The sequence below is a fragment of the Sebastes fasciatus genome, chromosome 24 (genome assembly GCF_043250625.1).
Source record: "Sebastes fasciatus isolate fSebFas1 chromosome 24, fSebFas1.pri, whole genome shotgun sequence".
Taxonomy (NCBI): Eukaryota; Metazoa; Chordata; class Actinopteri; order Perciformes; family Sebastidae; genus Sebastes; species Sebastes fasciatus.
The window spans coordinates 16,292,216-16,310,323 of record NC_133818.1 but is presented as its reverse complement, the minus strand read 5'-3'; the positions used below and the strand labels follow the sequence as shown (position 1 = coordinate 16,310,323).

Below are 18,108 nucleotides of genomic sequence, written 5' to 3'. Positions count from 1 at the left end.
CCACCACTCACTCCGAAGTCAAAGTTCACTCCGTGGTTGTCTCACCTTGATTTTGCCGCCTCTTCCCACAGTGCGTAAAATACGCGTCCACTGCTGCTTCCGTTGGGTGTCGAGTTTTACGCATGGCGTCCCAGAGACCACCTCCTAGCATCCTACTATTTCGAGGTGGGAATGCTCCGACACCCAGCACCCCCCCTGGACACCTGCTCCAGTCCGTCTCCCTCCTGTCCCTGTCTGACAGACAGACACACAGACCCGGTCCTTCTCCTCCTCCTGCTGTGTCCTGCTCCGTCTCCACCGGAGCTCGGTTCTCGTGTCTGGATTTGTACTTTGGGTGTCTTCTCCTCCGTCCTGGTCGGTTTAACCTGTCAGTTTAGTCACCCCACAACTTTTTACACCCGGTTGCCCTGGTAACAATGGCGGAGGCTGTGCGCCCCGAGGACTACTGCGACGAGCCGGTGGAGGACGAGTTTGGAGAGATCATCAAGTGTCGATCTGGTAGGACATCAAAGTTTCTCCACTGTGTTTCTGTGTGTGTGTGTGAGAGAGAGTTCAGGGATGTTAGTGGAGCAGATAACATACATTTTTCAGTCAAATCGTGCAAATAGTGATACAAGCACCAAATTTGGCATGATGGTTGCCAAGGGCGTCACTAAGCAACTATAAACGACTGGCCACTTAAAAAACCGAGATGGCTGCCATTTTTCACGATGGCCACCAAATTGACCCTGACAGTACATGTCCACAGGCTCCGTCACTTCCACGCCCCCCATTCATTGTCTATGTAAGCAGCCGCGCAATGCATTGTGGTTGCATGGCGTTGCGATTCGAGAGACTAGGCGTCACGACGCCCGCTCCTCATTTGCATAAAGTTGAGGGTTCGTCTACTTTATGCAAATCACGGGCGTCCAATGCGACTCGCCGCCTCTCCAAACTCCCGATAATCTTTTAAAATAAACGTTGTCGATCCAAAATAAAGACAAATACCGCAACTGCGTGGCTTATTTCTCGCCTCAAATTTTTTCAGAAACACATTTCAGTGAACTAATTTCGTGAAATAAGAGAAGAAAGTTTCCAAACGAGCCTCCAGACTGGTTCCGGATTGAAAGCTGGGAGCAGCAGCCAACGGCGGGAAAGCGTTCGTCCAATCAGGAGCCGAGTGCCTTGTTTCTAGGGACAGCACACCAAGCATCCAATGTTGGGAAGCGTCGCGTCCCCTTGCGATAAAAAACGCCCCTGTGTTAGGCAGTGACGCCTAGTCTCTCGAATCGCGACGCCACGCTACCAGAATGCATTGCGCGGCTGCTTACATAGACAATGAATGGGGAGCGTGGAAATGACGGAGCCTGTGGACACGTACCGTGATGGTTTCTCTCATAGAAATTCATCCAGTTGGTCAATTTGAGTGATCGTTGGTGTCAAATTCTATGTTTTCTAGCATGCTTGATCTAATCTGGATAGTTTTGATCATTTTTAACTGCAATATGGCCATCGTGAAAAATGGCTGCCATCATGGATTTTCAAATGGCCAGTCGTTTATATTTGTTCAGTGTCCCATCTTGAATCTTCATGCCAAATGTGGTGCTTGTATCACTATTTGCATGATTTTTCCACTATCCGCTCCGCTAATGTGCGTCTTTCTGTATATCGATCTGCGCACAGAGCGACTATATGCTTGTGTATGTGATATTAAAGACTCTGCTGAGGATGCTCAGTGCTATCTGACAACTCCTCAAACACCTCAAATCACTAACTTTTCTATCAGACTGACACCTGTCACAGCAAGAAGCAGCTGGAAACTCTTGGATATGAATGATATGATATACTGTTCAAAAGTGAAAAGTCTGCTGCATGGCACAAAGCTTGATTGTGTCCAGTCTGAGACGTCTAAGGGGATGTTGAAAGGCCTTTTTCCAAATAGATGTTGTTTTGTATGAAGGGTTTTGCTTTGTTATGGAGGACGGAACCTGCCAAAATAAATGGATGAATAAATAAATGACTTGATGAATAAATATGTAATAAAAATGTAGCAGAAATAATATTAAAAATAAATGTAGCCATTAATTAATTAATTGATAAAATGTGACATGAATTGATATTTCTGTTTTAATTTGCTTCTTTATTAATTTATCTTTGAATTAATTCCCCCATTTATTTACTCGTCTGTTTAATTTTCCCTTTTAATTATTTATGTAGTTATTTTTTTAATTTCTAAATGTATTTATTTATTTTTGCATTATTATTTATTATTTATTTTTTGCATTTATTTTATATCTATTTTAAAATGTATTTTTTGACTTACTTATTCATGCACCATTTTCCCTTTGCATTTCAACCCTGACTGTATTTATTTCCACAAACATACATACATTTAAAAATAAGTATAAAATAAATAAAAAATAAATAAATAAAAAATTTATTTTTATTATTATTATTTTTGCTACATTTAATGACATAGTTGTGATTTTATTGAGTCATTTATTTATTTATTTTTTATTTTGGCAAGTTCCGTCCATATTTTGTAGGCCTACATGGAGAACAAAACGCTGTACAATGGCTCAACCAGACTGACAACTGGTGTCTGAATTATACTGTTTCTATCTGTTAAAATAGCTGTTATTGACGGACAGAAGAAGAACGTCAATATAACAGCTTATTCCAAACTTTCTAACTCTTTTTGAGCTTCTATAGCCTCCGTATCTAGACTGTTGGTTGCTGTAGTTGTGATGGAGGAGCTGGTTAAAGTGAGAGTGAAACTGTACAGTACACCACTGTCTGTATGTGACAGATGTAATTATGATGAAGTGTGATCAGACTGAAGAGAGTTGAGTGTGTCAACGCAGGTTTCCATTATTTTCAAAGCTTTAAATTAAGTGTATATATATGAACACTGCTGTGTCTGTATACATGTTATTCCACCTATCTTCATTTGATATATATATATTTTTTGTGAATGCTAAAGATGCAAAGTGCAGGCTACTTTTAGACATCGCTGCATTGCATTGCAAATGTGACCGTGGCTAAGACCCTTTCCAGCCTCTATATCACAATGTTGTCTGTGCTAGTGTTTCTGAAAATTTGAACTGCATTTCCCATGAGCACTCTTGCTCTTGCAAAGGGGTTGTTGACACAAGGAATTATCAAATCTAAAAACAGCTGATGCCTGTGACCTTGTTGAGAATGTTTTTCTTGAGTTGCTGCTTGTTGTAGAGGACACACAGTGAAGTATTTGCAATCATGTATGAGAGCTATGAAGGCTATAAGATGTCAAATATGAGCAATTCACGGCAGCCTTGTTTAGTCCGGACTAAACCCTGGAGCGTTTACCCCCTTGGTGCAGTTTAACGCTAGATTCAAACTGTGGTGCCACTCGAGGTGGTCTCGGCTGTCAAGTGAACTCTGGAGCGGTTCATTTCTGGTGTGACCACCGTTCGAACCAATCGTGAACCATTTGTGTCATTTCATTGGTTAAAAAAACAACGTTTAATTTTCTTATTCTGGTGACTGGTGAACTAGTAGCTTATTTGCGCGTTTGCTTTCACTGAATTTGATGAATTTACTGTCATCAGACCACTAATGAGAACGATAAAGTAGTATACTTCAGGTTTAGTTTATGAAGTAAACTTAAGTTCAAGTATATTTCCCAAGTATACTTTATGTATAAAGTGTATAATATCAATGTACTAGTAATATACTTGTACGTGTACCACTTCAATGCTTCTTGGGACTAAATTGGCACACTTTTTAGTTGACAAAAGTATACTTTCAAGTGTAAGAATATTAGTTATTAATTTGAGTACACAACTAGTTTACATCTTGTTCATGAAATTTTTTTTGTGTGAAATGTAGGATAATTTGTCTCTTTGGGCCTCAAACAGTTTCAATTTTGGCATGTCCATTTTCAAAGGGTTCCCTTGACCTCTGACCTCCAGATGTGTGAATGTAAATGGGTTCTATGGGTACCCACGAGTCTCCCCTTTACAGACATGCCCACTTTATGATAATCACATGCAGTTTGGGGCAAGTCATAGTCAAGTCAGCACACTGACACACTGACAGCTGTTATTGCCTGTTGGGCTGCAGTTTGACATGTTATGATTTGAGCATATTGTTTTATGCTAAATGCAGTACCTGTGAGGGTTTCTGGACAATATCTGTCATTGTTTTGTGTTGTTAAATGATTTCCAGTAATAAATATATACACACATTTGCATAAAGCAGCATATTTGCCCACTCCCATGTTGATAAGAGTATTAAATAATTGAAAAATCGTCCTTTTTAAGGTGCATTTCTAACAGATAAATAATGTGTGATTAATTTGCAATTGATCGCGATTAACTATGGACAATCATGTGACTAATTGTGATTAAATATTTGAATCGATTGACAGCCCTATTTTGAAGTAAAATCTTCCTCTGAAATGTAACTACAGCTGTCAGGTCAATGTTGGTGTATAAAAAGTACAATATTGCCCTCTGAAAAGTAGTGAAGTATCAAGTAGTAGAATATGGAAATACTTAACTATCTCAAAATTGTACTTTTGTAAATGTACTTAGTTATTTTCCGTCACTGATTATTGCCATAAATCAATCATCAACCAACATGAATGCGTGCAATATAAAACTGCTGCCACTCCCTGTGATGTGATGATGGCTATTTGTATGTCTTGTGTACACTGTGTGACACATTGGGTACACTTAATTCACACACAACATCTCCTGTACTGTCCTTGTAACCCCTGAACTATCATCCAGTTGATTTAGCCCGGGCTTCGCCTGGCTGCATTTAAAGTCAACAGTACAGTACAACATTTATAGAGCTAAATCGGGACAAATATGTTTCCGTGCTAACTTGCCACCTAGCCCGACTCGGGGCTAAAAATGTCCCGGGTGAGTGTTGTGTTGTTTGTGTGATGTGTGACCATGACACTGAGTGTCTCGCAGTGTGCTATGAGATGAGTTAGAGGCCGTAGAGGGTTTCTTTCCTGTCGTAGCTGCTTGTAAATACTGGATGACCTGGAATGGTCCACTGGGCGGTGAGACAGACAGACTGAGATGGACAGATGGACAGTAGGGTCAAGTTTTTTTATGGAGACAGGTAGCCTCTCCTCTGTGAGTCTGTCCGGGTAAATACAATTTTTCCTTGAGTGACCTGTTTAAATATAGCTTCAATGAACAAATAAAGCCCCCCCACTCTCTCTCTCTCTCTCTCACTCTCTCTTGTCTCTGTGTGTCTCTCGCCCACCCCCCCCACGGTACAGCTGGTGGGTCATCTCATGCTGGAAATAGCGGTCAGCTGGCCTGACGGACGGCTGTTGTGCGGTGTCAGATAGCCTAGTTTTGGGAGGTTGCCATGCCCCTGCCTTCTCTCTATCTTCTCTTTCCATCTCTCACCCCTTCCTCCCTTCCCAACCTCCCTCTTCCATTGCTTTCCCGACACCCTCTTTCTCTGTCTTCCAGTCTATTTACATCTCCCTCTTCCTGTTTGCTCCCTAACATCAGCGTCTTTTTATGTCCCTTTTTGCATTCCTTCTCAGTGAAGCATCTTGCTATTTTCATGTGTCTTCTCTCATCTCCCTCCCCTGTGTCATATTTGACCACCCAAGTTGTTGCTCACTGTATGGACTGTCTGTCAGTAGCTAAATCTAGCTGTCTGTCTCTGTTCTGTATGGGCAACACTCCAGATATTTGACATACCTTATGCTGTGCCGTGGTTAGCGATGTCGCCTCACAGCAAGTGAGTCGCGGGTTTAAACCCGGCTTGGGGCCCTTCTGTGTGGAGTTTGCATGTTCTTCCCCGTGTTAGCGTGGGTTTACTCCGGGTTTTCAGGTTTCCCCCCACAGTCCAAAGACATGCAGGTTAATTGTTGACTCTAAATGTCCCGTAGGTGTGAATTTTTCGCCCAATGTCAGGTTGGATACTGGATAATGGATTTGATAATTACAGAGGATGGATGAATGAATGAATACTGTGAATGTATCCATGAAAACTAGGGATGCGTGATATGGATTTACGATACGATAACCGATTATTACCTGCTTCTCAAAGCCGATACCAATAAGATCATTTAAATTTTTGTATTTTCAAAAAAAGTTCATAACCTACAGTTTGTGCACACCTGAGGGTGAGAAAATGCTAACATGTAGTGAATAAAAATGATTTAATATTCTGTAGCTCTGACCGAACCAAATCTAACAGACATCATTGTCAAAAAAAATAACTTAATTTTTTAGTACATCCAAAAACTTGCATTGCAAATTGCGTATTGTCTTCCTCTGAAACTGTAAAAAACATCCACACTGGCGATGTCATGTTTGCCCTCTCTTGTCAGTGTGCTGCGCTTGTTCTTCTTCTTCTCTGTATAGTATATAAACATACAATTGAATTGAATAGATCGGCCCAATTGTCACAGATACCTGATCCACCTAACTGAGTCAGTATTGGCCCGATATCTGATCCGGTATCGGTGCATCCCTGCTAAATCCTGATTAGTGCAAGAGACTGTGTTCCATCACCTTTTACCAATTTCCTTCAATGTTTTCTCCACAAAGGTTCCCGCACACTGTCAGCATTAACTTCATTGTAAAAGTGCTGACAGTGTGCAGGAGGTCACTACCTCCTTCTGCACCTGTCTACCAGCTGTGCTTTACAACATTCACTCTATAAAGATTCACAAAGTCTTCACAATGTATCAGCAACACAACAGAAAATTTCAACTTCCCAAAATCAGTTGAAAACATATTTAAAATAATAATATTTTCACGTTTTCTCTGTGATGTTTATTCACAATAGATGGATAGATGGAGACAGTTTTTCCTTGGCTCTGCATTTTTCAGTATGATTGGCAATTTGGTCCAATAAACCACCTCGAGCGACACAAAAGCATGCAGCCGATGACATGCTGCCCACTTGATTTATCCCTACTCCAGCCTGTGCGTGATGCCGCGGGGAGGGTGTGTGTACTTTTGTAGATTGGTTTTTAAAATTGTAGAATTGATCAACATTGACAACCTCTCATCGGGTGTGGGAGACTGCGTGTCCACGAGTATGTGTAGCCATGTCTGCCTTGTTATCACGCCCCGCAGCTCCATAACCGCTTCGCTATTACCCATCATTCGTTGCCGAGGCCCAGACCTCTGGACGCCAATCCTGATTGGAGCAGACAGACAGGCAGGTAAATTCAGGCGTTGCCGGGGACAACCGCACCCTAAGGACCCCTGTGTGATATGCAAAATAGTTGGTACACCTAGAAAAAGGACAGGGTTCTTCAGAGGGCTTGTAGTCAGGATAGAAAGCCGTCATGTATGTCCAAAAAACATATCCTCTCCTCACTTCTGTTCACTTGACTTCACTTCTCTTTACTTCACTTCTCTTCCTTTGACTTGACTTGTCTTCACAGATCTGAGTACAGTCACCGGTGTCTGGGGACAATTTAGTACAACACCACTTAGAGCTCCCTACTTCCAGTTGATATCGGCCTTCACTTTGCATTTACAAAACAGCCATTCTGCGCTGCAGAGTATGAAAAAGGACACATTTGAATAACAAATCAAACATTATTTCACCCTCCAGCTTCCATATCTTCAACAACCAAGGACAGAACAAATAAAGACCTGAACAGGCAAAGAATTAAAGAAACATGGAGGTGAATAGATAACTGAACAACTACCCTATAACAAACACCATGCTGTGCTCTGAGCTGGCAGAAGAACAGCTGTACCTGTCGTGTTGAATACCAGCTCAGTGAAATTATGAAAATGAAGCATTACTCATTTTTCAAGCCAGACTGACAAATGCCATTCGGGAAATTCAATTTTGAAGTCGGTAGAATGCTCGATATAATAGGAACAGGCCCGTACAGGAATGAAAATCTAACTAAAAGTTGTACCAAATGCTGTGAAAAAAAGAGAGTGAACACGGAATCAGTTATAGCTCAGACGTACATTTACATTTTTCTATGACGACTCATAGTAGATGTCAAATGATAAGTATTTTCAGCAAATAAGAATGAAACTATGTGTCAACTAGAGGAAAAGGAAGCAACATAAAACCAGTTGGAACTGGTAATACAGCTTATTTTTTAACAAAAACACACAAGCAGAACATAAACTGTAATATAAGCTGTACATAAACATAAAGGACTAAACGACCAGTGAAGTAATAACATTACGAGGCATATAAAAAAAAGGTATTAACGTGCGTCCTCAGTGATCAGCTTTAAGCACAGGTGTGAACGCACTCAAGACGCATTGAGGACTCGTTGAGCTCGGATCTTTCAGACCACATTCAGAGGTGCTCTGGGCCACATATGGCCACATTCTTTTAGACGCGAATGTATCCTGGGCCACATTAAGGGCTCAAGCGCTGGGATCCGCGGGTCTCTGAGCTCCTCAGGTGAACAGACAGGCAGACGCGAGCGCTTGTCAGCAGGGAAACGTCCTCTGTGCTCTACTGTATTCTGTCGGTACAACTGTATTACAGACTATCAGACTAGGCATGCAAAGTGCATTATTATCATACGGTCGGATTATGTGTCGGTGTTTTTGTTCCTCTGCTTTGCACGGAGCTGACATGCGGCATGGAGGTCCAGACATCCCTCTCCCCAGCAACGTTTTCCAGCTCTTCCTGGGGCACCTCGAAGCATTCCCAGGCCAGACCAGATATATAATCCCTCCAGCGTGTTCTGGGTCTACCCAGGGGTCTCTTACCAGTTGGCCAAAAACCTCCAAAGGGAGGCGTCCAGGAAGCGCCGGACCACCTCAGCTGGCCCCTTTCGACGCGAAGGAGCAGCGTCTCTACTCCGAGTTCCCTCCAGATGTCTGAGCTCCTCACCCCATCTCTAAAGCTGAGCCCAGCCACCCTACGGAGGAAGCTCATTTCGTCCGCTTGTATCCGCGATCTCATTCTTTCGGTCACTACCCAAAGCTCATGACCATAGGTGAGGGTTGGAACGTTTATTCACTAAAGAAAACTTATTAATATTATATTCCATTTCTGCCATTAGATAAATACCAGAAAGTCACAATTTACAGTCTAAAACTCAAACTTTAACTCCCAACTGGTAGTCAGTGGCTCTGCATGATCCAAGTAGTGACATTTATGGACAGAAGATGGCAGCAGAGGCAGCCGATGGCTTTCGCAACCGTCCCTCAGAGAGGCTGTTGAGATGCTGGCAATGAAGATGAATGTGTGGGAACAGATCCGCCTGTTCTTGGGAGATTTGAGTCTGGCTCTATATGAGAGAGAGACAGGTTGGGTTGACACAAACACAGAGAGAGAGAGTGAGGACGGAGGGGGAAAACAAACACAAAACAAGAAAGATGGTGGAGAAGAAAGGCAGCTGTTGTTTTCTTGAGGGAAGAAAAGGGTGGGTGGTAAAACAAATGACTGAGTAGTGATGGATAGGAACCCACACAGTGTCTCTCAGTCAGGACGGAGCGGAGGGTTCAGTGTATGATCTGACCCACATGGAGTTTCTGGGTCACTACAGGCCAGAGGAGGAAGAGGCTGCGTGTGTTTGTGTGAGTGTAATGAATCTGGCTGTCGAAGGATCCCGAAGGAACTGCTCAATCAGACGCACGCACACGTCTGAGCATACAAAAAGCCTTTCTGGGTTAGTAGGAGTCACGCCAGGAAAAGTGGCTTTTTCAGAATCAGGTTGCACCCCATTCTCATGGAAGTGGGCCAACAGCTCGCAGCGGGGCGCGCACTGATCAATCAGGTCGGAGGAAGAGCCACGCTGGGACGAAGTCTACCACAAAAAGTAATTCTCCTCGCACAGATTACCGTGCCTCGCTGATGCCTCCATTATCATCAGGCAGTCGGCGCGGTGTCATCAGAGGACACCTCATCTGACTTTGATTTGTTCGCTGTCAAAACGGGGATCAGGTACCGGGTGGTGGGCGTGAATCCTGAAACTCAGGATCAGAATCCTCCTTGGGTTCGGATTAGCTGGGATTTTCAACTCGTCAAAAGTGAGGATCAATAGTCTTTGGTAACTTTTAAACAGGCAATGAAAGTGACAGAAATGAGTCTAAAAATGCAACAAAGAGGAGGATCAAAAAAAGAGTTTGAGGTGTTGTCTCTTGAACATAAATAAATCATAAAAAAACAACTTATTATTTGTATGAGTTAGATCAATAGGTAGGTCTGTTAAAGTCCTCAGTCCTCCCACACGCAGAGACAGAGACAGAAAAAAGACTCACAAGGCCAGCACCATCAAACACAGAAGATAAAGAAATAAGATCAGCTCCACTTTGATCCTCTCTGCTGCATCATTATCAGACACTGTGTATATGTGTGTGTGTTGTGTGCTCCCGTACGTCTATCTTTGTGGGGACCAATTTGAGTTTTCAGACCTCGGAATGAGGACGTTTTGGCCGATCCTTGCTTTGGGACAAACCATCAAAGGGCCGTTTGAGGGGTGGTGCTCTGTTGGCTAAATTAAGGGTTAAGGCAACGACAATGAACTGCACCTTCCAAGGTTCAATTCTGGCAGGGGTGCCTTAATTTGACTTGAGGCCCCGGGGCTACGGACATTTTGGAGGTGGGACTATATGGAGAAAAACAAATATCACAATATTTTTGACCAAATACCGACATCGATATTGCGACAATATTGTAGGACTGATTATTGGTGCTTTTACAAAATATTTACACAATAAGATTTTTGATAAATAATGATCAGTAATGTGGATATAATGACTAAGTGAGTAAATTTGAACAGCAAGAACAGTCTTGTGAGTTCAGAAAATGAGATAATTTTACTGTAATGTAGCCTTTAAAACCAGGAAAAGACAACATTTATGCCATATCGCGATATATTTCGATATCCAAAATCTAAGATGATATCTAGTCTCATATCACGATATCGATAATATATCGATATATTGCCCAGCCGTACGATATGCCACGGCAACTGAAGGTTTTTGACCTACAACTATGCAATTTGGACCATCATTATTTCTATAGATAATGCCCAAAAAGCTTAAAAACAAAACTTGCTATAATAATTATTTTATTATTTATACATACTCCACCTTCATCTGAACATTTAATTCTTCTGGCAACGTTTCAATCACTATCTCTCCGTCTAAAACACTGGACTTTCACCTAGGAGACCACTGTTGGTGTCCCGTGTGAAGTCAACAATTTAGGGATTAGCCAACAATGAAAATACTTCCACTAAATTGCAGCCCTATCTAACGTGTTGCCTGGAAATAAGGCCTGTATATAAGCTTCATTGGATGTTTCTGCAACTGATAAATGGAGGAAAAGAGCCTGACATTTTCCGACGTAAATGTAGGAAATGCAAAATCTACTGATAGGAAGGAGGTGTTATTGAAGCGCTCACATGGTCTTTTTCTCATGCACACACATACACACACACCTCAGATATTCTGAGACGCCGAGGCATTTTGAATTCTTGGAAAGAAATCACTGCAGGTTTTTTAGTTTAAGTGCTGAAGGATGCACTGGGAAAAGGCAGATGCAGCAGCCAGGAGTGCAGATGGAAGGTGATATCACTCTTTTAAATTACACTTTTCCACATCTTTCCCATCTCCGTCTATTTTACATCATTTATATAACTTAGTTTGTTATTTCCACGCAGGGTAGAAAGTCTGAAGTGAATAATCTGAGAAGCAGGTTGTATTACTTAAAGGCTTCCTACCTCTTTCTACCACTTTACCACAAACACATGAAAATATTTCACCATCACTGCCCTGTTTTATTTCTGCACGTATTTTATTTTTTGGTAGCTTTTATTGTCTTTGTGACTTTTACCCTGTTGGCAAAGTCACTATCTGTCTTTTGTTTAAATATTTAATAGTCAGTAAGACACATTTTGCATTCTTATGTGTATATTTATGTTCACTGCAGAAAAAAAAACCCTTTTTAAAAACCTTTTAGGGCATTGTATGCTTTGCAACACATCCTCATCAACAGTTTGGATGATATCTTACGAAAAGTTGTTGTTTTTTGTGCGGTTTAGGGAACCAAACTACTTGGTTAGGAAAAGATTATGGTTTGGGTTTAAGCCTTTTGCGTGTCATTTAACACCATATTCTCATTCCCAACTCATCACATGCAAACGTTGTGGTTAACGATGTGAATTCAAACAAAATTACCCCTCTTTATACTACATCACCTGACGTCCGGAGCACTTACTCTGGGCACTTATTGCCGCTGCGTGAAATGGCACGTGAAAAGCATAGACTTTATATAAGAAGTGGATGTAGTCACCTTGACGTCACCCATTGGTTTGTGGACTGCTGTTTTGAAGCGTTGAGTTTGGCATTTTGGCCGTCGCCATCTTGGTTTTTCCTATCTTGGTTTTTGAAACCAGAAGTGGCACGAGAGGGTGGAGCTAAGTACAATGCTGAATAAGACATTTGTAGGCGACCAAAGTGTCACACTTAACTTTCATGAGCAGAAAACCTACCGTGAAAGGGTTGAAGACGAAAACACAGACAATACCATGGTAGCAACCTGTCAATCACAAGGGAGTCCCGCCCTAAAGCATCCCCTGCTTTATGGTCTATATGACTCTAAATGGGACCATAATTTACTAAATGAATATCATGCTGTATTGAAGAAGACTTGAAACTAGAGATTGAGACCATAAACTCATGTTTACAATGTTTACTAAATCAAGAGAGAAGTAGGCTCATTTTCTTATAGACTTCTATACAATCAGACTTCTTTTGGCAACCGGAGGAGTCGCCTCCTGCTGGCTATTAGAAAGAATACAGCTTTACTTACTTTACTTATTTACTACTCACTTACACAGAAAATGTGTAACAATAACCCGAAATGACTGAAGAAAGTGGCGTGCCATTCATACGCCATTTGGTGAGACCAGGCTGATTCAGTCGGTTGCAATCTGCAACCTCATCGCTAGATGCCACTAAATCCAACACACTGGTCCTTTTAATATAAAAATTAGGGATGCTTATTTTTGTCGATAACCGACCCTTGTTAAAAGCTTATTAACGGACCAGATTAGCGCGTTGCATGCAGCATGTGTACAGTTTATTTGCGGGTGAATAATAGCTACAACTCCTCAAGACCCGAGGCGACTTCCTGTATCTTGCAACACCGGCTCTGACTCCCCTAAGGTGGACAAGCTATTCTCCTTTAAGTGACAAGCCGCTCCTCTGAGGTTTGATCAGCTTTCTTGTTTAATTTTTTATATTTCTTTTAACCGTTTACTTATAGCATTAATCGGTAAAAATTGGCAATTAAACGGTTAATTATTAACATCCCTAATAAACATATTGGTGAGAGCAGCTAAATTGAACAGCTTGAAGCAAGGAAGTGTGGCATCAGTCCTACCGTGAAGCAGCTGTGAGCATGGCAGAGCCAGTCATTTGACTGTGAGGGAGAAGGTGGGCATCAACAATTACAATTGTGCATGGGAATCTCCAGCTGCAAATAGCCTGCACTTCTGTGCCAAGTGAATGCTGTTACTTTGGCACTCTCCGAGTGTACATGTGCCGTGGATGTGCATGTGTGTTAGCTCGGTGAGTACAGCTCTCTCTGTGTGCTCGCAGCTCAGCAGGTTATAGATCCACAGTTGCTCCGATTCAGTTTCAGCCAAGCACTTTTTAATCTGGCCTTTGCTCCACTATTTGCTCTCCTTCTCACATGTTTGTTCTCTCACTCCTTCTCTCTCGGTATCTGCGTTTTTTCTACTCTATTCTCTCCTCTTGTATAGCTGTCTGTCTCCACATTGTTCCTGATTTTCATTTCTATTTTGTTGTTTCATTTTCTTTTATTTGCTCTACTCTGTCAAGTCTCTGGCACACAAAACACACTCTATCTGCTTCTCGGCTCTCTTCTATTCCTCACGCCTATCTCCTTCTCTCTTTTTTATAAAACCGTTGTCAGCAATGTTCTTTTCAATTTTTGCTCCCTAAAATGGTGTCACAAGGTCGTGGAAATGAAAGACGGAAAGGGAGAGAGATGATTTAGAAAATACAGATGAGGGGAAAAAAGGGAGTGAAAGAAAAATTGTGAGGAATGGAGACAGATGGCCAGAGGGCAGATGGGGCCACTTAGGTTGAAAGGTTGAATGGATGATATGAAGGAGGGAAAGATGGAGGAATGGGGAGGTGTAAATAATAAAAACAAACAGAAAAAAATTGCAAGGAGCCCAGAGGTTCGGGAGGGCAAGTCGCAGGCGGGTTCTAGATGAAGGATGGAGTGGAGAGGGTTGAAAGATCAGAAAGTGAGAGCTGCACACAAGGTTTTGAGTGTGTGGAGTTTGCATGTTCTCCCCGTGTTAGCGTGGGTTTACTCCAGGTGCTCAGGTTTCCCCCCACAGTCCAAAGACATGCAGGTTAATTGTTGACTCTAAATTGCCCGTCGGTGTGAGCATTTACAGATAATGGATGAATGGTTCAGAGGTGTCCATCAGGAAAAGAAGGAGGGAAGGAAGCAGGAGGCCATGATGAAGATTAGAGTTGTTGCGATACCAATACCAGTATCGGAAACGTGTCCGATACTGCCCAAAATTTGGTATTGGGTATCGGCGAGTACGCCAGTCTATGCACTGATCCCATACCATAATTTATGAACCCAGAAATAAATCAACTTGTTTAACCAGAAATCAATTATTCCGCTCCAACAGTAGTCTTCACTGTGCCGTCGTCCTGGATGTATCATGGCCGCCACTGGCAACTACTGTTTTAGAGCAGCGAAGATGAACTGATTGCAGGTAGTTTGTCATGTGCTCGTGGAAAGTGTAATGGTAGTGTAGAGCTATATGTATTCATTCATGTTTTACAAAGGGTTTAACCTGAGCCAGCCCATACAACGAAGATAGTAATCCTATCGCATCCATACATGGTCAGTAGTAAACCCTGTTAAATAATAATAATAAAAACAATTTTTTTTATCACGCTAGTATTGGATCGATACCCGGAACATCTCTGATGAAGATGGTACCAGATGGAGGAACAGGGCAGTGAGAAACATGGAAAAATAGAAGGGGAAAAAAAGAAAATGATGACAGTTAGTGCACCCGAGGAGCTGGCAGGAAGGAGGGCGTGACAGAGAGATTTGGAGTTTTGAAAATTGTGTTTCATAAATATGAGAACCGGTGTGGGTCTGTGGGATGTTTTTGTGGGCCTCTGAACTGGTTAGCAGGCAGTCTGACTCACCAGATATGGACCGCTGTGAGAAGCCTCCCACTGACCAAATACACTTTCCTTTTCCTCCGTTCTGCTCCCCCTATGTTGCCACTTTCAAAGTCTGTAAAAGCAACAACTGCTAGTGCCGGAGCTAACATGCTACATACTAATGATGGAAACATTTGAAAACTTTGATAGGATATTGAAGATTGGGAAGTAAAGCAGGGTTGTCTGTAAATGTATTTATATATTAGGGCTCTCAATCAATTACAATCGTGATTAATCCATGATTGTCTGTAGTTAATCGCGATTAATCACAAATGAATTGCAGATTTTTTATCTGTTCAAAATGTACCTTAAAGGGAGATTTGTCAAGTATTTAATACTCTTATCAACATGGGAGTGGACAAATATGCTGCTTTATGCAAGCATATTTGCCCACAAAAACACAAAACAAAGACAAAATATTCCATAATTATTATATATATTCCAGAAACCCTCACAGGTACTGCATTTGGCATAAAAAATATGCTCAAATCATAACATGGCAAACTGCAGCCCAACATGCAACAACAGCTGTCAGTGTGTCAGTGTGCTGACTTGACTATGACTTGCCCCAAACTGCGTGTGATTATCATAAATCATTTTCATTCACATATCTTGAGGTCAGAGGTCAAGGGACCCCTTTGAAAATGGCCATGCCAGTTTTTCCACGCCAAAATTGTGCGTAACTTTGGAGCGTTATTTAACCTCCTTCCTGATAAGCTAGTATGACATGGTTGGTACCAATGGATTCCTTAGGTTTTTTAGTTTCATATGATCCACCGGGCCCGCTACAACCTAAAAATGCAAGTTGCCTTAATGCATTAAAGGTCACATATTATACTCCATTTAAACTAGTTATTATAGGTCTCAGACACCTCCAAACCATGTCTCTGAAGTTTTTTTTTTCAAAAAAACAATCAGATCATGCATTCCAGCATGTCTCTATAACCTCTGTTTCAGCCCATTTCCAAAAGTGCTGATTTCTGTGTCTGTAGCCTCTGTCTCCTCCCACTCTGCTCTGATTGGTCAGCGTTTTCTGTCAATCAAACGTCCTCAACAACAGCGTCACCCTCCCCCTCCCTCCCGGAGAAGCTCTCTCTCTCTCTCTCTCTCTCTCTCTCTCTCTCTCTCTCTCTCTCTCTCTCTCTCTCTCTCGAGATAGCAGCTAGAATAAAGTTTATAAACCACTTTAAAGTTTATAAACCAGAAACTTCACCCAGCGCACGTTACCGGAGGAATCTGATCAGAAATTGGCGACACATGATGAACATCTGCGGTCCAGATTCCAGGTTTTCCTGACGGTTTCTCTCAGGTAAATAATGCTGTTTATATCTCTGTTAGTTAGCTCAGTGTTTACCTCATGCATCAACTCTGCAAACCGTAAACATACACTCTGTTTTACGTCTGTCTTTACAGATCCATCTGTGAGAAATGACCGACAGAATCATCCCAGAGGAGAGCAGACAGCTGAGAGCAGATAGCTGAGAGCAGATGGGAGATACAGAGCTAACCCGTTAGCATGTAGCTAACCCGTTAGCATGTAGCTACATGCTAACGGGTTAGCTACATGCTACCGCTATGACACGGTGTGTAAACACAGCGACCATCAGGGTGGAAAATAGAAGATGTGAAACAGTAGTCAGTTCATTATTTCTGCTAAAAGATAAATGTATGGAAGATCAGAGTAATGGTATATTATTTACAGTAGTAGCTGTCTCTGTGTTACCATGACTACAGACCACCGGAGCTTAGCTTACCATAGTTTACCAGAGCTGAAGACTTTCTCCTGTACCATGTTAACATAACTAACTAACAGGTGAGATGATTACAAATGCTGTGAATAATTAATATTGTCATCTGTCTACTCAAATAAAGTTTGACTGTGAAACAGAAATGTGTTGTGTTGCTTACAAGTCACTATTTACTACCTGTATTCTGCTACATGCATGACATCAAATATATATAATATATAAATATCATCTGTTTAAACAGTGTAATTACATAAAGCCTTTGTGAAAGAACATGTTATATTTAGATGATGGGAGTACATGAAGCCTGTTCTGCTGGTTCTTGCAGACTAACTGTAGGAGCTACTTTGCTCAAGTTCGGTTGAGGAGGAGAGACAGTGACGCGCTGTGGGGCGGGGTCAGCTACTGAAGGTTCTGCTCTGGTTCGACCAGGAAACCCTTACATGGCTTGCATTCTCTAATGACGTCAGAATACAAGGAAAAAAGCGAATTTTTTTTCTGCACCCATTTCCGGACAAACGGAGGAGGAGAAAAAGAGAGAGGATGGTCTTTTATGATACTATGGTGGCCTGTAGACACACTGGGGACAGATATTGATGTTTAAAAGACATGGAAAAGTGCATTTTGCATAATAGGTGACCTTTAAAGAAATTAGCAGCGTTAAAACAAATTTGTGTTAACGCGTTATTATCCATTCCGGTTTAGCCAACGGATTTCAGGATAACGGCTAGCCTATCTGGGCCAAGACTTCCTCTTCCGTGCACGGTCATTGTTTACAGTCCGATTAGCAACTTGAGACGTGAGAATTGAGTTGAGAGACGACATTTCAGTTAATCTATATAAAGAGATTATGAATGCAGGTAAATGAGTTTAAAAAGCTAAATCGACGATAGCCGGTGGGTTCCGAGATTGCATTTCGGCCATGCGTTCTGCCTCTTTTGCTCTCACTGTTTACCTGCATGCAACCAAAGCCTGCTCAAATGTGATTGGTCAATACTACTCTGACTACAAAACAAACTACTAACGGAAACCTACAGGAGCCTGTAGGCCAGCACTTGATTAATCGGATTGGTTTAAGACATTCAGTCAACCCAACATTTTGTTATGCACTGATTTGTAAGTTCTGCCAGACTTTCTGAAGAGTCACGATCTTCGCAGGTTGATATGGTGTGAAGTGTAGA

At 41.8% G+C, this 18,108-nt stretch overlaps 1 protein-coding gene across 5 annotated transcripts in view; it reads left to right on the top strand.

Annotated features, from left to right (window-relative positions):
- Positions 1-219: 219 nt before the first annotated feature.
- The window catches only part of dmd (dystrophin), a 308,168-nt gene continuing 290,279 nt past the window's right edge, over positions 220-18,108 (top strand). For 4 of the 5 annotated variants that reach the window (XM_074626943.1, XM_074626939.1, XM_074626938.1 and 1 more), the window contains exon 1: positions 221-498. In XM_074626943.1, the coding sequence (XP_074483044.1) occupies positions 417-498 (82 nt within the window). In that variant the 5' untranslated portion in view covers positions 221-416. Of the gene's footprint in view, positions 499-18,108 lie in introns of all 5 variants that reach the window. The other variant, XM_074626944.1, reaches the window with a different exon arrangement.